This window comes from Lutra lutra, chromosome 4, assembly GCF_902655055.1.
Source record: "Lutra lutra chromosome 4, mLutLut1.2, whole genome shotgun sequence".
In the NCBI taxonomy this organism is placed as follows: domain Eukaryota; kingdom Metazoa; phylum Chordata; class Mammalia; order Carnivora; family Mustelidae; genus Lutra; species Lutra lutra.
This window is the reverse complement of record NC_062281.1, coordinates 118,065,899-118,090,885: the sequence shown is the minus strand read 5'-3', so window position 1 is coordinate 118,090,885 and position 24,987 is coordinate 118,065,899. Positions and strand designations below refer to the sequence as shown.

Here is a 24,987-nt window from a genome sequence, read left to right as displayed (position 1 = left end):
GGGGGTGGTCTCTTCTCAGCGGGGAGCCTGCTTCCCTTCCTTTCTCTCTGCCTGCCTCTCTGCCTACTTGTGATCTCTGTCTGTCAAATAAATAAATAAAAATCTTTAAAAAAAAAGAAGGCAGATTATACATTTATAGATGGAAGAATTTTCTAATTACTAGGATTGATGAAATTGAAATGACTGTCTCTGAGCAACTGAACTACTGAAGATGTTTAAGTTGTGGCTTGATGACCCCTTGAGAGAAACACTGAGAACTTAGACCAAATGTTCTCCAGAACTTATGTTCTATGATTAGGCTTTGCTGCACAGCAAATATAACCATTTGTGTAATATCTTTATTCATTTGTGAACTGTATCTACTTTTTTTAAGTCAAAACTCTTCTCAACCAAAAGTGTTAAGGGCATGGAAGAGGAATTTATGAGAAACTACTTTATAATAGAATTCAGAGAAAGTGAAACTTAAAAGGTAGCAGATAGAGGCTGTATTAAGACAGACTTAAATTTGATTAGAATTATTAGGAGAAGCAAAGGAGTGAAAAGTATGACTAAAATATTTAAAATGTTGAATGGTTTGGGTAGAACAAATATTTATTTGCCAAATCCTGAGATTATGGGACGGAGAATCGTTTTTGAAATGTGAGCAAAGTGAGTTTAGGCCCAAGACATACTTCTTCTGAGAGAAAAGAAACCTGTATTAATTTATCCTTGTATTAATTATCCCTGTTATATGAGACAAAAACATAGTTTTAAAATTAAAAAAAAATATTTTGACAAAATTCTAGACAAAGGTACCCCAGGTGGCTACTAGGAGGAGTTGGGTTGTAACTAAGCATGCCCTTCCAGCTTGTCACATGGACTTCCGGTCGGCAGCAGAATATTGGCAGGCTAAGGGTTTGCCCTAATATGAGACAAGTTCTGTATTCCTAAAATAAATCACTTTACACGGTATTATTCTCAGATTTCATCACAATTAGGAATGATTGCAAAGCAGGTACACAGAAAAACTTTCACTGTCAAGGAAAAAAAAATTCTGAAAATCTTCTACGCAAGGCACTCCTGATAAGGAATTTGGGACTGGACAATAATCGCAGAGCAAAATTTAATTCTGACATCCAGGGTCTCCTCGGTGAAGGAAATTCGAACAGCAGGCCCCCAGGTAGAGATAGAAGAAACGTGCTTTATCTAAGATAATGAAAGTAAGTCGGCAAGACCAGATATAGAGAGCACTGTCGCATTTTCCCGGAAATAAAAAATGCACAACGCAAACTGGACACGACACTTTCCTTTATAAGAGAAACAGCAGTAACACAGCATACGGACAGGAACGCAGCGATCACTATTGTGTTAGCGCCGGCGGCGGAAGGACTTAGTCCCACCGCTACGTGAAAGAGTCCTTCTTTGTTCAACCTCGGCCAGGGACGCAGAGCGCGGTGTTCTTCCGCGCTTGCTACACAGTCCCCGCCCACTCGCTGCCCTGGAGAGCTGCCATTCGGCACCGGAGTCGCTCCGCGCTCCCAGAATGCACCGGCGGTCCGCGGGAAACCAAAATGGCGAAGGGCTGTAAAGAAGTGGGCTGTGTTTGAGGCCGGTGTAAGAAGGCTCACTCTACTCTCAACCCTCGTCCCCAGGACCTCGGTTTGCGCGTGTGCATGTGCGGGGTGCCCGGTGGGGCGGGTGCGCAGTAAGTGCTTGGACTCGCAGGGGAAGCGCCCAAGGGGACGTGATTGGTTGTTTTTTCCTGTATGAAGCGGTTGGCACCACTGAAGTGACCGAATGAGGTGAGAGACCTTGGCCTGGGAACCACGCTCTTCCGGAGGAGGTGGGGGCGGGGGGGGGGGAGAAGGAAGAAAGGAAGCAAGTATAAAAGGGAAAGATGGAGGATCGAAGTGGGGGTGGGATCTCCAGTGTGTGTATGTGGGTCCCTTGCATTTATGTATATGTTGAAAAGGATGGATAGAATGGTGTGGTCATTTAGGTTGGATAAAATAGGGAACAAGCAGGGCATTGGGGAAGTCGGTTGGAGGACCATGATGAAACGTTGAGACGGGGAAGCTGTGTTTGGAGGGGTAGGAAGGAACCTGGGGGCGGGAGACGGTTGGAGGGGCAGGATGAACCTGGTGATGAGGGGGTGGGGAACCGAGGGGAGGAGCCGTTAGGAAATGCGGACTGAGGGAGACGTGGGGAGCTGAATGAAGGTGCTGCCTGGGACCTTAGGGGGCGCAAAGGGAAGTAGCAGCTTGGAACCGGAGGGTGGTGGAATTGTATGGAATTGGAGTAAGGGGCTGAGTAGAAGGGCAGGATGGAGTACGTGAGTAAGGGAAACACTAAGTTGAGCCTGGAAGCAAACCCTGAAAGCTTTAAAGGGGAGAAAGGGGAGGGAAAATGTGAGATGGGAGAGAGACACCTAATATTTGGAGCGGACAATGAAATCTAACTCATCCCTCCTCGGATGTAGTTATGTATTATTCATTTTTACAACTGAGGTAATTACGGTTCAAGGGATTTTAACTGATTTGCCAAGATTTCTTAATATATTTTGGTAGTGCCAGAACTCTTAACTCTGTGTGTTTTACAATCTGGTGCCTTTGGTTGCTAGATTTTTTTTTTTTTTTTTTGGAAGCAACTAGAGGGAACAGATGGATTTATCGGGGTGATTTGACGAACAGAGAGGGTTCGTGAACAATGGAAAAGGGATATGGAATGTTATTCTATTCTTTAAAACATTTAACTTACGTTAAAGTTAGACCCATTTACAAATAAAAATATGCAGGCCTAGGTAGGCCTGTGTATAACGTCAGAAAGTACCGTATGAGGTCAGTACAGAACTAGAAATATGTAAATAGTGCCTGATTTAATTTGACTTCAGATGCTGCTGTAGTAGTAACTTTCTCCTTCAGCATTGATTCCATGTGACCCTTCTGTATAGGTTGCTTACACGCTGGTTTCAATTTCCATGTTTTCATTTTCTCTTGAGAATTCCTTTTTTGTGTTGTTTTGGGCAGTAGATTGCAAAGACTGAATCTGAAGTATTTTATAAGGGTAAAGTAAAATGTACTTACATTCTTAAGTGACCTTTTTAAAGGCTTGAAAATGCTTTACATGGAGCCATTTTGACTAACAGCTTTAGGTGCCCAGTAATTTTGGCAGGGAAAGAGTTGATTTTAAATTTCTTAACATAGAACATTTCATTCTTGATATTTAGAATGTTATTGACACTCCAACCATTTGCATTTATAGCTTGAGAGGGAATACAAGGTGAAATTGTCTTTGTTTTTTTAGGTTCCTAAATATAAAAGCATATTCGAAATCACATTTTAAGTTTGCTCACCTTCAGGTTTTTTTTTAAGTGCTAAAAATATTCTAAAATATTTGAATTAAGAGTGCACCTGTTTCCTGATGCTGCATATTCATGTTAATGGCATTAACGGAAATCTATACCTACCTATCAGGATGAAATACACAATTTTAGAACTAGAAGTATAGAAATCATCCAGTTAAACTTTTTTCTGGATGAAACAAAATATATTTAGTGATGTTTTTAATTATGCTGGTTGCTGCAAAGCTCAGTTTGGAAAGGGATTTTATTCTGTGTATTTTGGTGTGGGTCATAAATTTTTTGATGTCGTTGATTTATAAATACACCTTTCATTAGATCTTGACTGAAAGGGTAATTTGCTTTATTCTTATTTCAGCATAATCTTTATATCTGGCTTTAGGAAACTGGTGATATAATAATAATCTATTTTAACAGATAGGGAAATTTGCCCCTGAGATGTTGTCATGGCCAATATCTGTAGCTGGGTGGTTCTGGAAGTAAAATTGAACTGCTGTTTTAGTTAGTCTGGACTTCCATGAATAATGTTCTTTGGTTGATATTTTTATGCTTTGTTTTCCTTGTTTTTCAGGATTTGTTTATTGCAGTAAAATGCAGTATAACAACCCTAAATTAGAATGTATAAATTTCTGTGTGGGTATTTTTTATGTATTGGTGTAGTGCTGTTCAATAGAATTTTCTGCACTGATGGCAGTGTACTGTATCTCCTCTATCCACTCTGGTAGCCAAAGCTGCATGTGGATGTTGAATACTAGACATATAGCTGGTGTGACTGAGAACTGGATTTATAATTCAGCTAATTAGAACTAAATTTTAAATGGCCATATGTAGCTAGTGGCTGCTGTATTAGACAGCATAGTATTAGGGGTTATTGCATTTATTTATTAAGAATTGTCACATCTAGGGGCGCCTGGGTGGCTCAGTGGGTTAAGCCGCTGCCTTCGGCTCAGGTCATGATCTCAGGGTCCTGGGATCGAGTCCCGCATCAGGCTCTCTGCTCAGCAAGAAGCCTGCTTCCCTCTCTCTCTCTGCCTGCCTCTCTGTCTACTTGCTACTTGTGATCTCTCTCTGTCAAATAAATAAATAAAATCTTTAAAAAAAAAAAAAAAAAGAATTGTCACATCTAGGGGTGCCTGGTTGGCTCAGTAGGTTACTCCTCTGCCTTTGGCTCAGGTCATGATCTCAGGGACCTGGAATCGATCCCCCCACCCCCCACGACCCCCTTCTGCCTCTCTGTGTACTTGGTGATCTTTCTCTCTTTGTCAAATTAAAAAAAAAAAAAAAAGTTGTCACATCTAATAATCATGGAAACCACAGCAACCCAAGGGTAAGGAACTATCTTGGAACTAAGGATTGAAATTCTCTTTGTACATTTTTAAGGTAAAGTATTCTTCATTTTTGCCTCACACCTAGTTTTCTGTCCTATCTCTACAAAAGAATGAAGAAGGTAGCAACTTCTCTGATCTTTTATTATTTTTTTTAAGATTTTATTTATTTCCTTGCAAGTGAGCATGGTGGGGGGAAGATGTGATGGGGGGACAAGGGGGGAGAGAGGGACAAGCAGACTCCCCACAGAGCGCAGAGAGACAGAGAGAGAGGGAGAAGCAGACTCCCCACTGAGCACAGAGCCCCACTCAGGGCTCCCTACCAGGACCCTGATCATGACCTGAGCTGAGTCAGAGGCATAAATGACTGAGCCATCCAGGTGCCCCTTCTCTGATCTTTTAATATATGATTCTGTTTCCTTTGTCAAACAACAACAGAAATCGATGTTAAGAAAGTTAGTTTACATTTTTTTTTTTTTAAGATTTTATTTGTTTATTTGACAGAGATCACAAGTAGGCAAAGAGGCAGGCAGAGAGAGAGAGGGGGAAGCAGGCTCCTTGCCGAGCAGAGAGCCCGATGCGGGGCTCTGTCCCAGGACCCTGAGATCATGACCTGAGCCAAAGGCAGAGGCTTAACCCACTGAGCCACCCAGGCGCCCCTACATTGTTATTTTTAAAAAATTACTTGTTTTTTTTAGTATATCAGTTAAACTTTTTATTAAGGAAAATTTAGAAGTCACGTACTAAGGGAACAGAATAGTATAAACTTTTTTGTTTCCATGCTTGTTTCATCTATATCTCTATGCACTCTCCACTCCTCTCTGTTGTTTTTGTTATTTTAAAAAGCTTTTTAAGGTAAAATTTACATATATTAACTATATACTTTGTAAATAACTTTATTGAGGTAATTCATCTATCATTTATATATATATATATATATATATATATAACTCACTTGTTTGTACCCTTTTAAGGTACAATTTACTGATTTTTTTTCTTGTATATTCACAGTTGTGCAACCATCACCATTATCTAATTTCGGGACATTTTCATCAGCTCAAAATGAAAATCTAACCATTAGCAGTCACTTTTCCATTATTCCCTCCCACTACCCCAGGCAACCTCTAACCAATCTTCTGTGTTTATATTTTGCCTATCCTGGACATTTCATGTAAATGGAACCATATAATATGTGGCCTTTTGTGTCTGGCTTCTTTGACCTAGCATAATGTTTTCATATACATCCATGTTATAGCATGTATCATTCCTTTTTAAGGCCAAAATATGTTTCTTTGTATGCGTATATATTTCATTTTGTTAATCTATTTATCACTTGTTGGGCATTTGGTTGTTTCCACTTTTTGCAGTTAATAGTTTCTTATTTGCAGTGAATGTTCATTTACAGGATTTGTGTGGACATGTGGTTCATTTCTCTTGGGTACATACCTAGGAGTGGAATTGCTGGGTCAGGTGACACCTCTGTATTTAACATTTCAAGAAACTGCTGAACTGTTTTCCAAAGAGCCTACACCTTTTTGCAGTCTCACCAGCAGCTCTGAGGGTTCCAGTTTCTCTACATCCTTACCAGTACTTGTCTGTCTTTTGGTTATAAGCATTCTAGTGGGTGTGCATTTGTATCTCATTGTGGTTTGGGTTTGCATTATCCTGATGACTAATGATGCTGAGCACCTTTTCCATGTAGTTATTGGCCTTTTTTATACCTTTGGAGAATGGTCCTTTGCCCATTTAAAAAATTGGATTATTTATGTTTTCATTGTTGAGTTGTAAGCATTGTTTATGTGGTTTGGATAGAAGTCCTTTATCAGATGTGTGGTTTGCAACTTTTTTTCTCCTGTTCTTCAAGTTCTTTCATTTGGTGATGTCTTGTGATGCACAGAAGGCTTGATGTCTTGTGATGCACAGAAGGCTTTAATTTTGATGAAGTCTAATTTATCCTTTTTTTGGTTATGCTTTGCCTTTTTTTTTTTTTTAAGGTTTTATTTATTTATTTGACAGAGAGAGCAAAAGCCAGGGGAGCACCAGGCAGAGGGGGAAGGAGGGGCAGGCTCCCTGCTGAGCAGGGAGCTGGATGCGGATGTGGGGCTTATGCTTTTAATGTTATATCTAAGAAAATGTTGCCTAACACAGGGTAACACAGATTTACTCCTATGTTTTTTTCTAAGAATTACATAATTTTAGGGGTGCCTGGGTGGCTCAGTTGGTTGTCTGCCTACGGCTGGGGTCATGATCCTGCCAGGATCTTGGGATTGAGCCCTGCATTGGGATCCCTGCTTAGTGGGGAGCCTGCTTTTCCCTCTGTTCTCTGCCTCTCCCTCTAATTTGTGCGCTCTCTCGCTCACTCTGTCTCTCAAATAAATAAAATATTTAAAAAAAGAATTATATAATTTTAGCTCTATAATTTAATCTGTGCCCCATTTTTAGTTAATTTAAAAAAAAAATATTTATTTATTTTATAGACAGAGATTACAAGCAGTCCGAGAGGCAGGCAGGGAGAGAGGAGGAAGCAGGCTCCCTGCTGAGCAGAGAGCCCGATGCGGGGCTCCATCCCAGGACCCTGAGACCATGACCTGAGCCGAAGGCAGAGGCTTTAACCCACTGAGCCACCCAGGCGCCCCTTGAGTTAATTTTTATATGTGGTGTGAAGTAGGTGTCCAGCTTCCTTTTTTTTTTAGGTGCAAATGCCAATTTCCCTGAACCATTTGTTAAAAAGACTCTTCTTTCCCATTGTATTGTTTTGACAGTCTTTTCAAAGACCAGTTGAACATAAATGTAAGGATTTGTTTTCAGATTATGAATTTTATTCCACTTATGTGTCCTTATGCTTGCATAATAATGTCTTGATTACTGTTACTTTGTATTAACTTTTGAAATGGGGAAGTACAAGTCCTTTGGTTTTCTTCTTTTTCAGTGTTATTTGGGTATTCTGGGTTTCTTGTTCTTCTATATGAATATTAGGAGCAGTCTGTCATTTTTTGCAGAACAGGCGCAGCTGGGGTTTTGATAGATATTGTAATGAATCTGTAGATCGACTTGGGAAATAATTGCCATCTTAAGAATGTTAACATCCAGAAACATGGGATAATTTCTTTCCAATTATGTAGGTTTTATTTAATTGCTTTCTCTTTGTTGTGTAGTTTTCATTGTACAAGCCTTACTTTAAAAAAAAAATTATTATTTATTTACAGACAGAGATCACAAGTAGGCAGAGAGGCGGGGGGGGGGGGGGGTGGCTGAGAGGCAGGCTCCCCGCTGAGCAGAGAGCCTGATATGGAGCTCGATCCCAGGAGTCCCAAGCCTTACATTTTTTTGTTGTCAGATTTATTCCTAAGTATTTTGTTCTTTTTTGGTGCTATTGCAAATGAAACTTTTTCCTTAATTTCATTCAGATTATTCATTGGTAGCATGTAGAAATGCATTTGATTGTTGTATATTAATCTTGTATTCTCCAACTTTGCTGATCTGGTTTATTCTAATAGGGTTTATGGTGTGTGTGGATTCTGAATCATTTTTTCAATTTTGTAGCATAGCTTCCTCACAGTGTCAATTTGCTGTCGTCTTGAGTATTGGTGATAGTATTTCTTAAGCAAATCTATATGAGAATTAAAGTAATTATATAAAAATTGGTGCTGGGCTGTACTGCAGATTTTTCATTAACTCAAACAGGTCTATTCTTGATTCTCAGTTTGGGAAACCAGCTGAACATGTCTGATTTACTGTGTACCGCACCTTCTCCCAAAACCATTTGGTGTCTGTATGGATAAAAGATGCCTCAGTATTTTCTTTAGTATTTCCTCCCCTTTGGCTGTGAACACAAATTCTCTGTTTTGATGCTGATGCTCTTAGTGTATTCGTATGTATTGGCAATGAGGAGTACTTTACTCATGCTCCCTGGCTAGTTGGTGATTATTTCACCAGTTATAACACAGATCTACATTTCATAGAGTTAAAATGTGAAAATTATCCTTTAGTTAATAACTTCTTTGGGCAGTAGGACCAACAGTTGGAGCGGTTTAGGTGAAGGAGTAATTAAAGCAGGTTTTCTATACTGCAGATTGAAAGTGCATGGGTTGGTAGCAGAAAGATCAGTTAGGGAAGTATATGGTAATAGTGCAGGCAAGAGCTGAGCTGATAATGACCTGAAATCCTGAAATAAGGTAGTGGTTGTAGGGATTTTTGAGAGGTGATCTTTAAGGAATACTTAGGACTTGGTGAATATTTGGAGGGTCAGGAAGAGGAAAGAATAAAATAATAGTTTTTAGATTAAGAACTCGTGAGACAATAAAGGCATTAACTTAGTAGAGGCATTAACTGGAGAAAGAGGAGGAATTTGAAGAAGAAGAAGAAGTCACTTTTGTTAAGGTAAAGGTTCTGGGAGAATCCAGTTTGAGATGTCTAGTGGGAAATTAGCAGTAAGAGTCTGAAGCTTGTGAGACAGGATGGGGCTGGAGATGTAGAAGTTGTTAACAGATAAAAATTAAGTGAAGCAGGGTAGCATCCCCGGATTGAGTCCTGAATAGGCTCCCTGCTCATTGGGGAGTCTGCTTCTCCCTCTTCCCTGCTCATGGTCTGTCTCACTCTCATGCTCTCTCCCCCCAAAAAATAAATAATGTCTTTTTTAAAAAATTAAGTGAGGCATTAGGAGAACATTAAGACAAGCAGAACATGTAGGACAAAAGAAGGGAACCCTAGACCACTCCCAATGTTAAAGGGCTGGCAGGGGTGGAAGAGTCAGTATGGAGATATCAGGAAGGAGGCAGAAGAGTCACTTAATATAGGTGAAAAAATTCTTAGAAACCAAAGAAAGTGAATTTCAAGAAAAAGGTCATGACCATCAGTTATTACACAAAGATGGAGTATGGTGAGAACTGAAATTAGAGCATTGTCTGGTATTTGGTCATTTGGAGGTCTTTGATGTAATTGTTTTTATTTTTTATTTTTATTTTTTTTTTAAAGATTTTATGTATTTATTTGACAGAGAAATCACAAGTAGGCAGAGGAGGCAGGCAGAGAGAGGGGAGAAGCAGGCTCCCTGCTGAGCAGAGAGCCCGATGTGGGGCTTGATCCCAGGACCCTGAGATCGTGACCTGAGCCGAAGGCAGAGGCTAAACCCACTAAGCCACCCAGGCGCCCCCTTTGATGTAATTGTTAAAAGTAATCAGGATAGTCAATTTGTAATGGATTAAGTGGAATGTATTTTTTTTAAATTTTTTAATTTTTCAGCATAACAGTATTCATTATTTTTGCACCACACACAGTGCTCCATGCAATCTGTGCCCTCTCCAATACCCACCACCTGGATCCCCCAACCTCCCACCCCCCACCCCTTCACAACCCTCAGATTGTTTTTCAGAGTCCATAGTCTCTCATGGTTCACCTCTCCTTTCAATTTCCCTCAACTCCCTTCTCCTCTCCATCTCCCCTTGTCCTCCATGCTATTTGTTATGCTCCACAAATAAGTGAAACCATATGATAATTGACTTTCTCTGCTTGATTTATTTCACTCAGCATAATCTCTTCCAGTCCCATCCATGTTGCTACAAAAGTTGGGTATTCATCCTTTCTGATGGAGGCATAATACTCCATAGTGTATATGGACCACATCTTCCTTATCCATTCGTCCGTTGAAGGGCATCTTGGTCCTTTCCACAGTTTGGCGACCGTGGCCATTGCTGCTATAAACATTGGGGTACAGATGGCCCTTCTTTTCACTACATCTGTATCTTTGGGGTAAATACCCAGCAGTGCAATGGCAGGGTCATAGGGAAGCTCTATTTTTAATTTCTTGAGGAATCTTCACACTGTTCTCTAAAGTGGCTGCACCAACTTGGATTCCCACCAACAGTGTAAGAGGGTTCCCCTTTCTCCACATCCTCTCCAACACATGTTGTTTCCGTCTTGCTAATTTTGGCCATTCTAACTGGTGTAAGGTGATATCTCAGTGTGGTTTTAATTTGAATCTCCCTGATGGCTAGTGACGATGAACATTTTTTCATGTGTCTGATAGCCATTTGTATGTCTTCGTTGGAGAAGTGTCTGTTCATATCTTCTGCCCATTTTTTTTTTGATATGATTGTCTGTTTTATGTGTGTTGAGTTTGAGGAGTTCTTTATAGATCCTGGATATCAACCTTTTGTCTGTACTGTCATTTGCAAATATCTTCTTCCATTCCGTGGTTAGTCTCTTTGTTTTTTTGACTGTTTCCTTTGCTGTGCAGAAGCTTTTGATCTTGATGAAGTCCCAAAAGTTCATCTTCGCTTTTGTTTCCTTTGCCTTTGGAGACATATCTTGAAAGAAGTTGCTGTGGCTGATATCGAAGAGGTTACTGCCTATGTTCTCTAGGATTCTGATGGATTCCTGTCTCACATTGAGATCTTTTATCCATTTTGAGTTTATCTTTGTGTACGGTGTAAGAGAATGGTCGAGTTTCATTCTTCTCCATATTGCTGTCCAGTTTTCCCAGCACCATTTATTGAAGAGACTGTCTTTTTTCCACTGTATATTTTTTCCTGTTTTGTCGAAGATTATTTGACCATAGAGTTGAGGGTCCATATCTGGGCTCTCTACTCTGTTCCACTGGTCTATGTGTCTGTTTTTATGCCAGTACCATGCTGTCTTGGTGATCACGGCTTTGTAGTAAAGCTTGAAATCAGGTAACGTGATGCCCCCAGTTTTATTTTTGTTTTTCAACATTTCCTTAGCGATTCAGGGTCTCTTCTGATTCAAGTGGAATGTATTTTTTAAATTTTATTGGTGAAAGAATGAGAGAAATGTAGGAATAATTTATAAGAACTGTTTTTGTTTTTAATTTGACTTTGGTTATGGCATATTTACATCATGCAAAATTAAGATTTAAAATAAAGCAGGTAATTGATAAAGTGAGATTACTCTCTAATACTGGAGAAAAGAGGTATGTCTTCTTTACAGAAGTGAATTAGGTATGTGCTTTTTTGTATAGGTTTAGGGGAAGAATAAGTTGAGGAATTTCATGTTTGTAGCTCTGTTTTCTCTGAAATAAACCTCTGTCTTTGAGTGCAGAAGTTGCATGACCAATAGACCTTCCACCAAGTTCCTGTTCTTGAAGGTTTGTACATAACAAAAGTGATTTTTTTTAAAAGAAAATAATTTTTGTTGTGCATTAATAACTTTGCATGTATGTCTCAGTATAGCACCTAAGCTTTTTGAAAAATACATGAGTGTCAACTTTCTCCTGATTTCAAGTTCCCAGAGGCCAGGAGACCAGATCTTAGTAATTTTGAACTTTCAGTTCTCTGAGGAGTGGCCAGCACATGTACCACTTAACTATTCCTGGGAGAGATTTTTCTTTTTTTTCCTTTAGAATTAGTTTTCTAATACCAAGGTGCTCTAAATATACAGGAACTAAATAAACCAATTTTCATTGAGAAGAGAGTGTCATTCCTTCCTGTCCTCAACATTAATCTTTTTTTTTTTTAAAGATTTAATTTATTTATCTACAGACAGAGATCACAAGTAGGCAGAGAGGCAGGCAGAGAGAGAGGAGGAAGCAGGCTCCCCACTGAGCAGAGAGCCCGACGCGGCGATCGATCCCAGGACCCTGAGATCATGACCTGAGCCGAAGGCAGAGGGTTTAACCCACTGAGCCACCCAGGTGCCCTCAACATTAATCTTTTATGAGTGCTTGAACCCCTCTGTTGACTTTCTGAGGACTTTTTGATAGCAATCCGCACAAATTCTCCATTCGTAGGTAGATAGCATTTTATGCACCTCTGGTTAAGAGCACTAACCTACTGGAAAATGGTCAGCAAAATTAAAGGGCAACCTTTGGAATGGAACAAGGTATTTGCAAATGACATATCTAATGAAGGGTTAGTATTCAAAATCTATAGAGAACTTACCGAACTCAATACCTAAAGAACAAATAATCCAGTTAAGAAATGGGCAGGAGACATGAATAGACATTTTTCCAAAGAAGGACTATGGATGGCTTACAGACAAATGAAAAGATGCTCAACATCATTCATCATCTGGGAAATACACATTAAAACTACAATGAAATACCACCTCACACCTGTCAGAATGGCTAAAATTAACACTGTAGGAAAAAACAGATGTTGGCAAGAGTGGAGAGAAAGGGGAACCCTCTTACACTCCTGGTGGGGATGCAAACTGATGCAGCCAATCTAGAATAGTATGGAGGTGCCTCAAAAAGCTAAAAATAGAACTACTTGAAGATCCAGCAAGTGCACTACTAGGTATTTACCCAGAGGATACAAAAACATTGATTTGAAGGGAAACATGGACCCTGATGTTTATAGTAGCATCAATAATAGCCAAATTATGGAAAGAGCCCAAATGTCCATCAGCTGATGAATGGATAAAGAAGAGGTGGTGTTGTGTGTGTTTGTACACACACACACACAGACAATGGAATATTACTTAGCCATAAGAAAGAATGAAATCTTGCCATATGAAATGATGTGAATGGAGCTAGAGTGTATTTTGTTAAGCAAAATAAGTCAGTCAGTGAAAGACAAATACCACATGATTTCACTCGTATGAGGAATTTAGGAGAAAAAAAAATGAGAGAGGTGAACCATAAAACAGATTCTTAGCTATAGAGAACAAACTGAGGGTTGCTGGAGGGGAGGAAGATGGGGGGCACTTGCTGTGATGAGCACTGGGTGTTACTTGTACGTAATTAATCACTAAATTCTAGAAACTAATATACTGTTATGTTAACTAACTAAAATTTAAATAAAAACTTGAAACAAAACAAACAAAAAAAGAGCATTTACCTGTTGCTGAAAATAGACTTATACTAAATTTCAAAACGTTCTCATAATATAGTTTTGGATCCTAACACCATTACCTGTTAAACATAAATTAACACCAACAAATATCTGTTGGTTTCCACTCTTGAATACTTGGTACTATATGCTATGGAGAATTCGTTTTCTTATTTGTTCAGCAAATATTATTGAGGACTTCCTATGTGGGACATTGTCTTAGATGCTAGAAATACATTGTTGAACAACATAGCCATTTACTCTGCCTTTGTGGGGTAAGCAGTATTTTGAAGGGGTCACACAAACTCACACACAGAACAAGTAAACACAGCATCATCAGTTTCTTGTTTTTGCTAAAACTGTTTAACCTGACTTTAATCATGAGGAAGCAGTAAGACAAATCCAGAATGTGAAGCATGTTACCATTCAGCTTAGAAGTCAGAAGACAGTTGGTTTAAAAAAATACCCTGTTAAAATGAAACAAGGATACAGTTTAGATTAAAGGAAAGAGAAGAGACATGACAAAATACATGTGTGAATTTTGACTGGATCCTAGATTTTGAAAAAAGCTTTAAAGAACATTTTTGTGTCAAATGGAGTATTTGGACTGTACATTAGGCAGTAATATTAATGTTAAACTTTCTGGGTTTGATAATAGTCTTGGGGCTGTATGGGACAAAGTTCATTCAGGGGTACATGCTGGTATTTATAGGTGAAGTGTCATGATGTCTGCAACTTTCAGATGAATCAGCAAAATGTGTGTGTATGGGAGTGAGAGAATTGTGTAATATTAATTGGTGAATCTAGGTGAGTATATTGATGGTTACTTTTTTCTGATTATATTTGGCAATTTTCAAAATAAAGAGTGGAGAAAAATGTAGTTACAGGTTATAATAAGGACTTTAAAGAACAAGAGTTCTCTCAACTATACAGAGAATACTGTAGAATTCAGCTACTTTAAAAGAGTTACTTAGAAGAATCAGCTATGCAAAGAATGCAGGAGTGGGGAAGGAAGTTTTGTTAGTAGGCATGGTATCTATGGATGTCTTGGGTGGGAAAGATCTTGGTTTTTGAAGAATTGAAAAAAGTCCTGTATGGCTAGATCTTAAGATGCCAAGATATATTTCACATTAGCTACAAAACTTGTAATGCTGTATTTGTAGCCTAGTAAATATCTTTAAAAAAATTCATTATGGAAAATTTATTTTTAATTAAAAATTTTAATTAAGTTTTTGTTTTAATTCCAGGATTGTTAACATACAGTATTATATTAGTTTCAGCTGTACAATATAGTGAGTCAATAATTTCATGTATCACCTAGTGCTCATCATGACAAGTGCACTCTTTAATCCCCATCACTTTTTTAATCCCCGTCACCTATTTAACCCATCCTCCTACCCACCTCCCCTCTGGTAACCATCAGTTCTCTATAATTAAGAGTCTCTTTTCTTGGTTTGTCTCTCTTTCTCTCTTTTTTCCTTTGCTCATTTGTTTGTTTCTTCAGTTTCACAATTGAGTGAAATCATATGGTATTTGTCTTTCTCTGACTGACTGACTTTGCATAGTATTATACTCTCTAGCTCCATCCATGTCCAGCATAGTAAATATTTCAGAATGTTTTAGTTTTGTTGTTTGAACTATTTATAAAGTCCTTTTGTATTTAACTGCATGTGACTCTTACGTGCAGAGCTCTGGAAAAATAAACTGCAGACAGATGTCCTTGAGTTTTTGTGTCAAAATCGGGCAGCCAGCTATTTCTATCCTAGGAAACTTAACTGAGTTGAATCATCTCTAGAAATGACTTTCATGGGGTGCCTGGGTGGCTCAGTGGGTTAAAGCCTCTGCCTTCGGCTCAGGTCATGGTCCCAGGGTCCTGGGATCGAGCCCCGCATCAGGCTCTCTGCTTGGCGGGGAGCCTGCTTCCCCCCCTCTCTCTGCCTGCTTCTCTGCCTACTTGTGATCTCTGTCTGTCAAATGAATAAATAAAATCTTAAAAAAAAAAAAAAAAGAAATGACTTTCATTACTGGTAGACTTAAATTAGGCCAGTAAAAGCCTTGTGGCTAAATATACTATGGACAAGAGTCTTGATAATGGCAACGAATCTCATTTCACCAGTTGCTAAGTCTGACAATATTTTTGGCTTTGCCGTTGTTTTTTATGACCAGTTCATAATCGGGATCCCAAATGACAAATACCAAGAATAGCTTTGTCTAAGAGACAGTGTGGCTTGCTAGAGTTTACCATATATTGAGTCAAGAGTTTGGGGTTGTAATCAGGCATTATCTGACATTTTTAGAACTTCAAGAGAGTGATTCTACTTCTGAGTTACATGGTTTTTTTTTTTTTGGTTAAGGGGAATAATCTTCTCTCTTCCTATCTTCTGACTTTGTTATCAGGAGAAAATGAGATGTGAACACTCTTGAGAAAGTTAAACACTATGTGTAGTAAGGTGATGTTATTTTCAAGCACTTTTAATCTGTCTGCTCTGCTACCCAAGATCCAGTTCATACTTCTAGGAATTGGAATGTTAAACTCTGAGGCAGAGTTAGTGACCTGAAGTAAGGATACCTCAGTTTTATTATTTCTTCCTCCCTGATCTGAGGACCAAATTCTGCAGGATTATAATGAAAATTTTGCACTTTCCATTCAGTTCATTTTCTCCTAAATTGTTAGTGTAGTTTCATACATGTATTGTAATCAACCTGAGCGGTTGTAGATTTGAATATTTGCAGTTATCTGTGTTTTTATATATATTATTGGCATTGTTGGTTTTGGTGTTTTAAATCTGTAGTTACCTGCTATCCATCACATATACAAGATAACTGGTCATCTCACAACTAATATATCATCAGGAATCTGCAAACTGATATCATTAGCTAGTTTTAAACTCTCATTGGGGAGACGTTTTGTTTTCTATTTGCACAAATAGTTCAGATGACCGTGGATTTTGTGTTGAATAGGCTTAACCAGTTATCTTTTTAATCCAGTACATTCCTGAAATCTGATACTGTCTCTGAGTGGTATTTCTGTGCCATTCTAATAATACTTGATATGTTATATCTAACAGTATCATTTGTAATTTTTTACAAGTTAAAATATTTTCTGAGATGCCTGGGTGGCTCTGTTGGTTAAGTGTATGCCTTTGGCTCAGGTCATGACCAAGGTGGGCTCCCTGCTCAATGGGGAGTCTGTTTCTCTTTCCCCCTCTTCCCCTGACCCCTGCTCATGTTCTCTTGATCTCTCAAATAAACAAATAAAATCTTTTTAAAAAGTTACAGTCTTATATATTAAAAATTTTTGTGATCACAAAAATACTGTTTACTTGTTGCAAAAGTCTAAATATACAGAAATGTTCTCTAAAGCTGAAATTTTATGATAGACTTTAAGGTATTTAGATATATTTTCTATAATTTCATGAAGAGAGCTAAAGCCACACTCATTGAAAGTATAAACATCTTTGTTATTGCCTGACCTATTAGGTGGCTAAACTGTTTTTAATTCTGGAGGTCTCAGGCTGAACTTGAGGTCTACGTGGAGACTGCTGGATTGCCTCTACTTTTAGTTTCAATTTTCAAGTGAGATGAAATTAAGTACAATTTTTAAAAGACTTTTTGGCTTTTGATTTCTACATTTAAATACATGAACAAATCTGGAGCTGTGTTTAGTAGAATAGATGCATTCATAGGATTCATAGTAGAATATGTGCATTCATATTTGCTTGATGGATGGAGGACTTATTGACTGGTATGTATATTGTTAAGTATAGGCTTTCACTGATTTATTCAAGAGATAATTATTAAGTACCTACTTTGTGGCAGACACTAAGAAAAGTTTTAGAGATCTAGTGATAAGCAAAATATTTTCTTTCAGTTGTAATTTGAAATGCAATCAAATGTACATGAAGTCATTTAAGTTATACATTTCTAAAATATTGTTTGATTCAGCTTTTAATATACTTGTTACTCAGAAGATTCTGAACTAATCATCAGTGTATGGAAGGAAGAGAGTAGGTTTCTTAGATTATGAATGTTTATGGTTAGGTTATTTTTCCTTTAGTTTCAATGATTTCTTTGTTTTTGTAGCAACAGCTTGTATTAATGTTCACATATTTCCCACCCCAAAACCTCCTTTGACATCCTTAATGAGCCAAAATTTTAGAAAATGTAAGCTAAACTCATCCTATTAGTCTTTGCTTCTAAACCCTGTGGTCATAGGTGACTTTGGAATTGTTAACTTCGTTAAACAGTTTATATTACTTATTTTACTTAACCGCTTAGGTACATACTATTGCCTCCTTTTTTTTTTTTTTTTTTTAAAGATTTTATTTATTTATTTGACAGAGATACAGCGAGAGAGGGAACACAAGCACGAGGAGTGGGAGAGGGAGAAGCAGCCTTCCTACCGAACTGGGAGCCTCATGCAGGGCTGGATCCCAGAATCCCAAGACCCTGGGATCATGACCTGAGCCGAAGGCAGATGCTTACCTGACTGAGCCACCCAGGCGCCCCTACTACTTCCTTTTTCTTAGTTTTCTTAGTGGTCGTTCCTTGTTTTGTTTTGTTTTTTAAATGATACTCTTTTCTCTGAATTATCTTGTTTATTTCTGTGGTGACTTCTATCAGAGGATTTTTTTTGCCTGTTGTTCCAATAAGAGTTTTCCACAGATTCTCTGATTTGACTTTCATGAACCAAAACTGTCTTTGGCAGAGTGGAGATAGTGTACTGACATAGGGTTACCAGCTTTTTATTTTGGAAAGTAAGAATGTTTTTAAAAACTACCATTTAACTACCTTTGTTTCACTAAAGAAAAGGTATTAAGAGTGTAAGAAGGATGTGCTCTCAAAATGCTGAACAGCTTAAGTGGATTAATTTAACTCAGTATATTGTCTTTGTTTTTCCTTATGTTGCTGTAGATTGACACAGATTTATGGACTTGATTAAATTTGAAAACCACTGCCATAAAACTGTAGTTTCTTGAGCTGATTGAGGGGGAGGTAGTGGGGAGTTCTTGTGGCCTAATGTTAGGGAAAAACTATAGTTTGTCTTAACATATCAAAGCTTCCCAGGTAGTTATGTGGAAAAGCCCCCTAGTTTACTCAGTATTAGAGCTCCATTTCACTTAATAAGTAAATTTTTTTAATTAAAATATTACTTTCTAAGAGTGTGAAACATCAAGCTCTAGTTATAAAATTCTAAAAAGATATGGGTTTTTTTTTTTTTTTTTAAGATTTTATTTATTTATTTGACAGAGAGAGATCACAAGTAGACGGAGAGGCAGGCAGAGAGAAAGAGAGAGGGAAGCAGGCTCCCTGCCGAGCAGAGAGCCCGATGCGGGCCTCGATCCCAGGACCCTGAGATCATGACCTGAGCCGAAGGCAGCGGCTTAACCCACTGAGCCACCCAGGCGCCCAGATATGGGTTTTTTAATATGTTCCCTCTACATTTCTCAGAGGCACCAGCTTTTTAACTCTCAGCTGTTTCTTTGTTTTTTTTTTTTTTTAAGATTTTTGTTTATTTATTTGACCGAGAGATCATAAGAGATCACAGAGAGGCAGGCAGAGAGAGGGGGAAGCAGGCTCCCCACTGAGCCGAGAGCCCGATGCTCTATCCTAGGGCCCTGGGATCATGACCCAAGCTGAATGCAGAGGTTTAAGCCACCCAGGCACCCCTGTTTCTTTGTATTTTTAAGTAAGCATTGCATTGTTTGATTCATCAATTTTGGACTTTTTTTCAGTAATATTAGATGAGGAATTTCTCTGATAGCCTCTTCAAGTCTTTTAATATGCTTATATAAAAATTTCCTTTGTGTGATTATATAAACATTGATAAATTGATAGAATATTGATATGGCAAAGTAATGGGTTAGGGTTAAATGAATTATTGCATGCAGAATTCTTAGAACAGTGCTAAACATTTCTTAGCTGTTTTTAGCTGTTATTTCTGGGATTACATTTCTTCCACAACTGGATTTAAAATTTGCCTTATTAAAAAATAGAATGTTCTTAGTTTTCTTTGAACACTGAAATCTTCACACATCTTTCCACTATTCTGTAAAATGTCTTGAGTGTACTTTTCCACACTGAATATCTGTCCTGTAATTTATCAGTTACATATATTTTTCTTAGAGATACTCTCTTGGAGCTCTTCTCGAGTTCTTCTCTAATCTGGACTTGCTCTCTGGACTTAACTGCACAATTTAGTTTTGGGGCTTGACTTAACCCTGGGAATTCCTTTGTATCTCCCCTGTGTTGATTCCTTTGCATCTCATGTCTGCCTTTTTTTTTTCTTTTCTTTTTCTTTTAAGAGATTTTATTTATTTGGTGGGGTAACGGAGAGCACAGAGGGAGAAGCAGATTCCCCACTGAGCAGAGAGCTCAACACAGGGCTCCATCCCAGGACCCCAAGATCATGACCTGAGCCGAAGGCAGATGCTTAACCAGCTGAGCCACCCAGGTGCCTCTCACGTCTGCCTTTTTGGTTTACCGCCTCTCTTTGATATCTTCTGTTAAGGCCCAAAGAGAGTGTGTTTGGGTGATAAATTTTCATAGACTTGGGATTCCATAAGTTTGTACATTATGGTATGTTTACCACAAGTGTAGCTACTGTCTGTCCCAATATATTGCAATTACAATATCATTGACTGTAGTCCTTATGCTGTGCCTTTTATTCCCATGACTTATTTATTCCATAACTGGAAGCCTGTATCTCCTACTTCCCTTCACCCATTTTGCCCAGCCCTCACCCTTCCCCTCTGGCAACTATCAGTTTTTTCTCTGTATCAGTAGGTCTGATTCTTTTTTTTTTTTTTTTTTTTCCCTTTTGGGGAGTAGGGAGAGGGAGAGAATCTTTAGCAGACTCCTTTTGAGCACAGAGCCAGATGTGGGGCTCAATCTCAGGATCCTGAGATCATGAACTGAGCCCAAACCAAGAGTCAGATGTTTAACTAACTGAGCCACCCAGGTATCCTGGGAGAGAGAGAATCTTAAGCAGGCTTCACACCCAGCATGGAGCTGGAGGTGGGACTCAATCTCACACTGCTGAGATCATGACCTGAGCCCAAAATCAAGAGTCATAGGCTTAGCCAACTGAGTCCCTTCCCTACCTTCTTCCGTCCTTTTGTCCTCTTCCTCCCTCCCCTCTCCTCCACGTCTTACCTCTCTTATGAGTGAAATCATACGGTATTTGTCTATTTCTGTCTGACTTATTTCATTTAGCAAAATCCCTGGAGATCCATGCATGTTGTCTCAGATGGCACAATATTGACCTTTTTATGGCTGTGTAATATTCCTGTGTGTGTTTCACATTTTTATTGATTCATTTATTGATGAACATGGGTTGCTTCTGTACCTTGCTATTATAAATGATGCTGCAATGAACATAGGGACACATAAATCTTCGATTAGTGTTTTCTTTGAGTAAATACTCAGTAGTGGAATTACTGGAGCATATGGTATTTCTATTTTTAATTTTTTGAGGAACAGCCATACTGTTTCCACAGTGGTGTACCAGTTTATGTTCCTACCAGTAGCTCATGGGGCTCCTTTTCTCCACATTCTCCCCAGCAGTTGTTATTTCTTGTGTTGTTGGTTTTTTTTGTAAATAATTTTAGCCATTTTTAACAGATGTTAAGGTTGTATCTCATTGTGGTTTTGATTTGCATTTCCCTGATTAGGGATGTTGAGCATCCTTTAAAAATACATGTTTTAAATCTTTGTTACTTCTGCCCCCACCCATTTTTGGGGGGAGATTATTTGTGGAAGAAACCAGTCTTTTTTTTTTTTTTAAGATTTTATCTATTTATTTGACAGACAGAGATCTACAAGTAGGCAGAGAGGCAGGGAGAGAGAGCGAGGAGGAAGCAGGCTCCTGCTGAGCAGAGAGCCCGATGCAGGGCTCGATCTCAGGACCCTGAGATCATGACCTGAGCTGAAGGCAGAGGCTTTAACCCACTGAGCCACCCAGGCGCCCCTAATTTTTAAAGATTTTATTTATTTATTTGACGGAAATCACAAGTAGGCAGAGAGGCAGGCAGAGAGAGAGGGGGAAGCAGGCTCCCCGCTGAGTGGAGAGCCTGATGCGGGGCTTGATCCCAGACCCTGAGATCACGACCTGAGCCGAAGGCAGAGGCTTTAACCCACTGAGCCACCCAGGCTCCCCGAAACCAGTCATTTGACATATAAATTTCCCAGCTTGGATTTTGCTGATTACATCCCCATTGTGCAATTGAATATCATTTCTCTGCATTTTCTATAAATTGGTGGCTAGATGTAGAAGCTTATTCCAGATTGCTTGCTTTTTTCTTTTTTTGGCATGACTACTTCATAGATGTGGTATGTTCTCCCAAGAAGCATTCAGTAGTTCTTTCTCTTGTGCTTTTAGAAGCCACTGGTACTCAATACCTAGATCCATTTATTCATTAGGTGTTGAAAAATGATTTTTTAAAAGATTTTATTTATTTATTTGACAGAAATCACAAGTAGGCAGAGAGGCAGGCAGAGAGAGAGAGAGAGAGAGAAGGAAGCAGGCTCTCCGCTGAGCACAGAGGGGTCCTGGGATGGAGCCCTGTGTTGAGCTCTCTGCTCAGTGGGGAATCTGCTTCTCCCTCTGTGCTCTCCGTCACCCCACCAAATAAATAAAATCTCTTAAAAGAAAAAGAAAAGAAAAAAAAAAAGGCAGACATGAGATGCAAAGGAATCAACACAGGGGAGATACAAAGGAATTCCCAGGGTGAAGTCAAGCCCCAAAACTAAATTGTGCAGTTAAGTCCAGAAAGCAAGTCTAGATTAGAGAAGAACTCGAGAAGAGCTCCAAGAGAGTATCTCTAAGAAAAATAAATGTAACTGATAAATTACAGGACAGATATTCAGTGTGGAAAAGCACAGTCTTTTGGGGTTCTGTGGGACAAATGGGTTGCTTTTTTTTTTTTTTAAAGATTTTATTTATTTATTTGTCAGAGAGAGAGAGGGAGAGAGAGCGAGCACAGGCAGACAGAGTGGCAGGCAGAGGCAGAGGGAGAAGCAGGCTCCCTGCTGAGCAAGGAGCCCGATGTGGGACTCGATCCCAGGACGCTGGGATCATGACCTGAGCCGAAGGCAGCTGCTTAACCAACTGAGCCACCCAGGCGTCCCACAAATGGGTTGCTTCTTAACATTCTTTTCTGCTGGGTGCTTAAGTTTAATCTTCCCCATTTTACCAGTGTTTATTATTCTTTCAGCTGCTTTCCATTTTCCTATATTGTGGTTTGGAGTTTCATGTATACTTTAGTATGATTGAAGATGGAGTGTGTTTTTGGTTTTTTTGTTTTGTTTTGTTTTGTTTTGAGTATGTTTTTGTTTTAAGTTTTTCTTTTCTGTTTGTTTTAGCATGAGAAGGAGCAGAGAATCTTCACTTTGCTCTTTTATTATAGTAAAGTTCTCATCCCATTTCTCTTCTCATTTCTATCCAGGGCTTCATATACCTTCACTATTTTCCTGACTTCAAGTCTTTACTTCCAAACCTGATTTTCTTTCTGAGCTGTGCATCTTTTTATCCAGCTACTTCCTAGATTTCCTGATTAGTCTCTCCCCCAGATATTTGCCAGTTTTATCAGTCTTTTCAGTAGACCAAGTTTTAGTGCCATTGGTTTTCTCTGTTGTATGCCTTTCTTTCATTGAATTTTTTTCCTTTTACTTCTCTCCTCCTGCCCCCTTCAACATGAGATGGATACTTAATTTATTAACTTTAATTCTTTTTGTTTTTTCCTTTTCTTTCTTTTCCCCCTGGGATCTGTGCTCCAGGTTTTATATCCAACTGATGAGATAAAAATGACATCTAGGATTTTTCTTATTTCAATCCCTGGTGTGACCCTGTATTTACTACAGTGCCCCTCCCCCCTTTTTTCATTTTTAAAATTGAGTTATAATTGACACATAACATTATTTAGTTTCAGGTATACAATATTGTGATTAGATATTTGTATAAATTGCAAAATAATCACCACCATGAGTTTAGTTACCTTCTTTCACCATACATAGTTAAAATATTTTTTCCCTTGTGATAGAGAACTTTTACGATTTATTCTTAGCAACTTTCAAGTATGCAGTACAGTATTACTAACTATAGTCACTATGGTGTACATTATATCCCTGTGACTTACTTATTTTATAAGTGTGTATTTTTTCTTTCACCCATGTAACCCATTCCTGTTCCTTGCCTCTGGCAACCACTGCTCTGTTTTCTTTATGAGGTTTGGTTTTTTTATTGTTGTAGTTTTATTAGATTCCACATATAGTTGAGATTGTGTGGTATTTGTCTTTTTCTGTCTGACTTATTTCACCTGGTTTAATGCCCTCAAAGTCCATCCATGTTATCACAGGTAGCAAGAATGTTCTTTTTTAATGGCTAAATAATATTCCAGTGCGTGCGTGCGTGTGTGTGTGTGTGTGTGTGTGTGTGTGTCTGCACACACACAAACACATTAAATTGTCTTTATCCATTTATCCATTGATGGACACCTAGGTTGTTTCTATGTCTTGGTTATTGTAAATAATGCTGCAGTGAACATGGGGATGTATGTATCTGTAGTTAGTGTTTCTGTTTTCTTTAGATGAATATTCAGAAGTGGAATTGCTGGATTGTATGGTATTTTTTTTTTTAAGACTTTATTTATTTGGCAACAAAAGAACATCAGCAGTGGGGGAGTGCCAGCGGGAGAGGGAGAAGCAGCAGCATCCATCACCGCCCCCCCCGCCCCCCCGGCTCCGGTCCAGGTAGTCCAACAAGGGGCTTGATCCCAGGACCATGGGATCATGACCTGAGCTGAAGGCAGACGCTTAACCAACTGAGCCACCCAGGCACTCCGTATGGTAGTTCTATTTTTAATTTTTTGAGGAACCTCCATACTGTTTTCCATAGTGGCTGCACCAATTTAAATTCCCAGCAGCAGTACACAAAATTTGCCTTTCTCCATATCCTTGCCAGTGCTTGTTATTTCTTGTCTTTTTGATAATAGCCATTTTGACAGGTGTAAGGTGGTATCTCATTGTGGTTTTGATTTGCATTTCTGATTATTAGTTTAATCGAGCATCTTTTTATCTACCTATTGGCTGTCTGTATATTGTTGGAGAAATGTCAGTTCGATCTTCTCATTTCCTTTTTGTTGTTGTTTTGTTTTTATTTTTAAAGATCTTATTTATGTATTTTGAGAGAGAGAGAATGATAGAGAGAGTGAGCGAGATGGGGGAAGGTCAGAGGAAGAAGCAGACTCTGCTGAGCAGCGAGCCTGATGCGGGACTCATCCCTGGACTCCAGGATAATGACCTGAGCCAAAGGCAGTTGCTTAATCAACTGAGCCACCCAGGCGTCCCTTTCTCCTCATTTCTTTTTTTTTAAAGATTTTATTTATTTATTTGACAGAGATCACAAGTAGATGGAGAGGAAGGCAGAGAGAGAGAGAGAGAGAGGGAAGCAAGCTTCCTGCTGAGCAGAGAGCCCGACGCAGGACTCGATCCCAGGACCCCGAGATCATGACCCGAGCCGAAGGCAGCGGCCTAACCCACT

At 38.9% G+C, this 24,987-nt stretch overlaps 1 protein-coding gene across 6 annotated transcripts in view; it reads left to right on the top strand.

Moving 5' to 3' along the window:
* Positions 1 to 1,380: 1,380 nt before the first annotated feature.
* MTF2 (metal response element binding transcription factor 2) overlaps positions 1,381 to 24,987 on the top strand; it is a 63,830-nt gene continuing 40,223 nt past the window's right edge. For 3 of the 6 annotated variants that reach the window (XM_047725335.1, XM_047725334.1, XM_047725331.1), the window contains exon 1: positions 1,454 to 1,781. Coding sequence is in view for 2 of the 6 variants with exons in the window: in XM_047725331.1 (XP_047581287.1) it covers positions 1,777 to 1,781 (5 nt within the window). In the remaining 4 variants the exon portion in view is untranslated. Of the gene's footprint in view, positions 1,782 to 24,987 lie in introns of all 6 variants that reach the window. The other 3 variants (XR_007126557.1, XM_047725332.1, XM_047725336.1) reach the window with 3 other exon arrangements.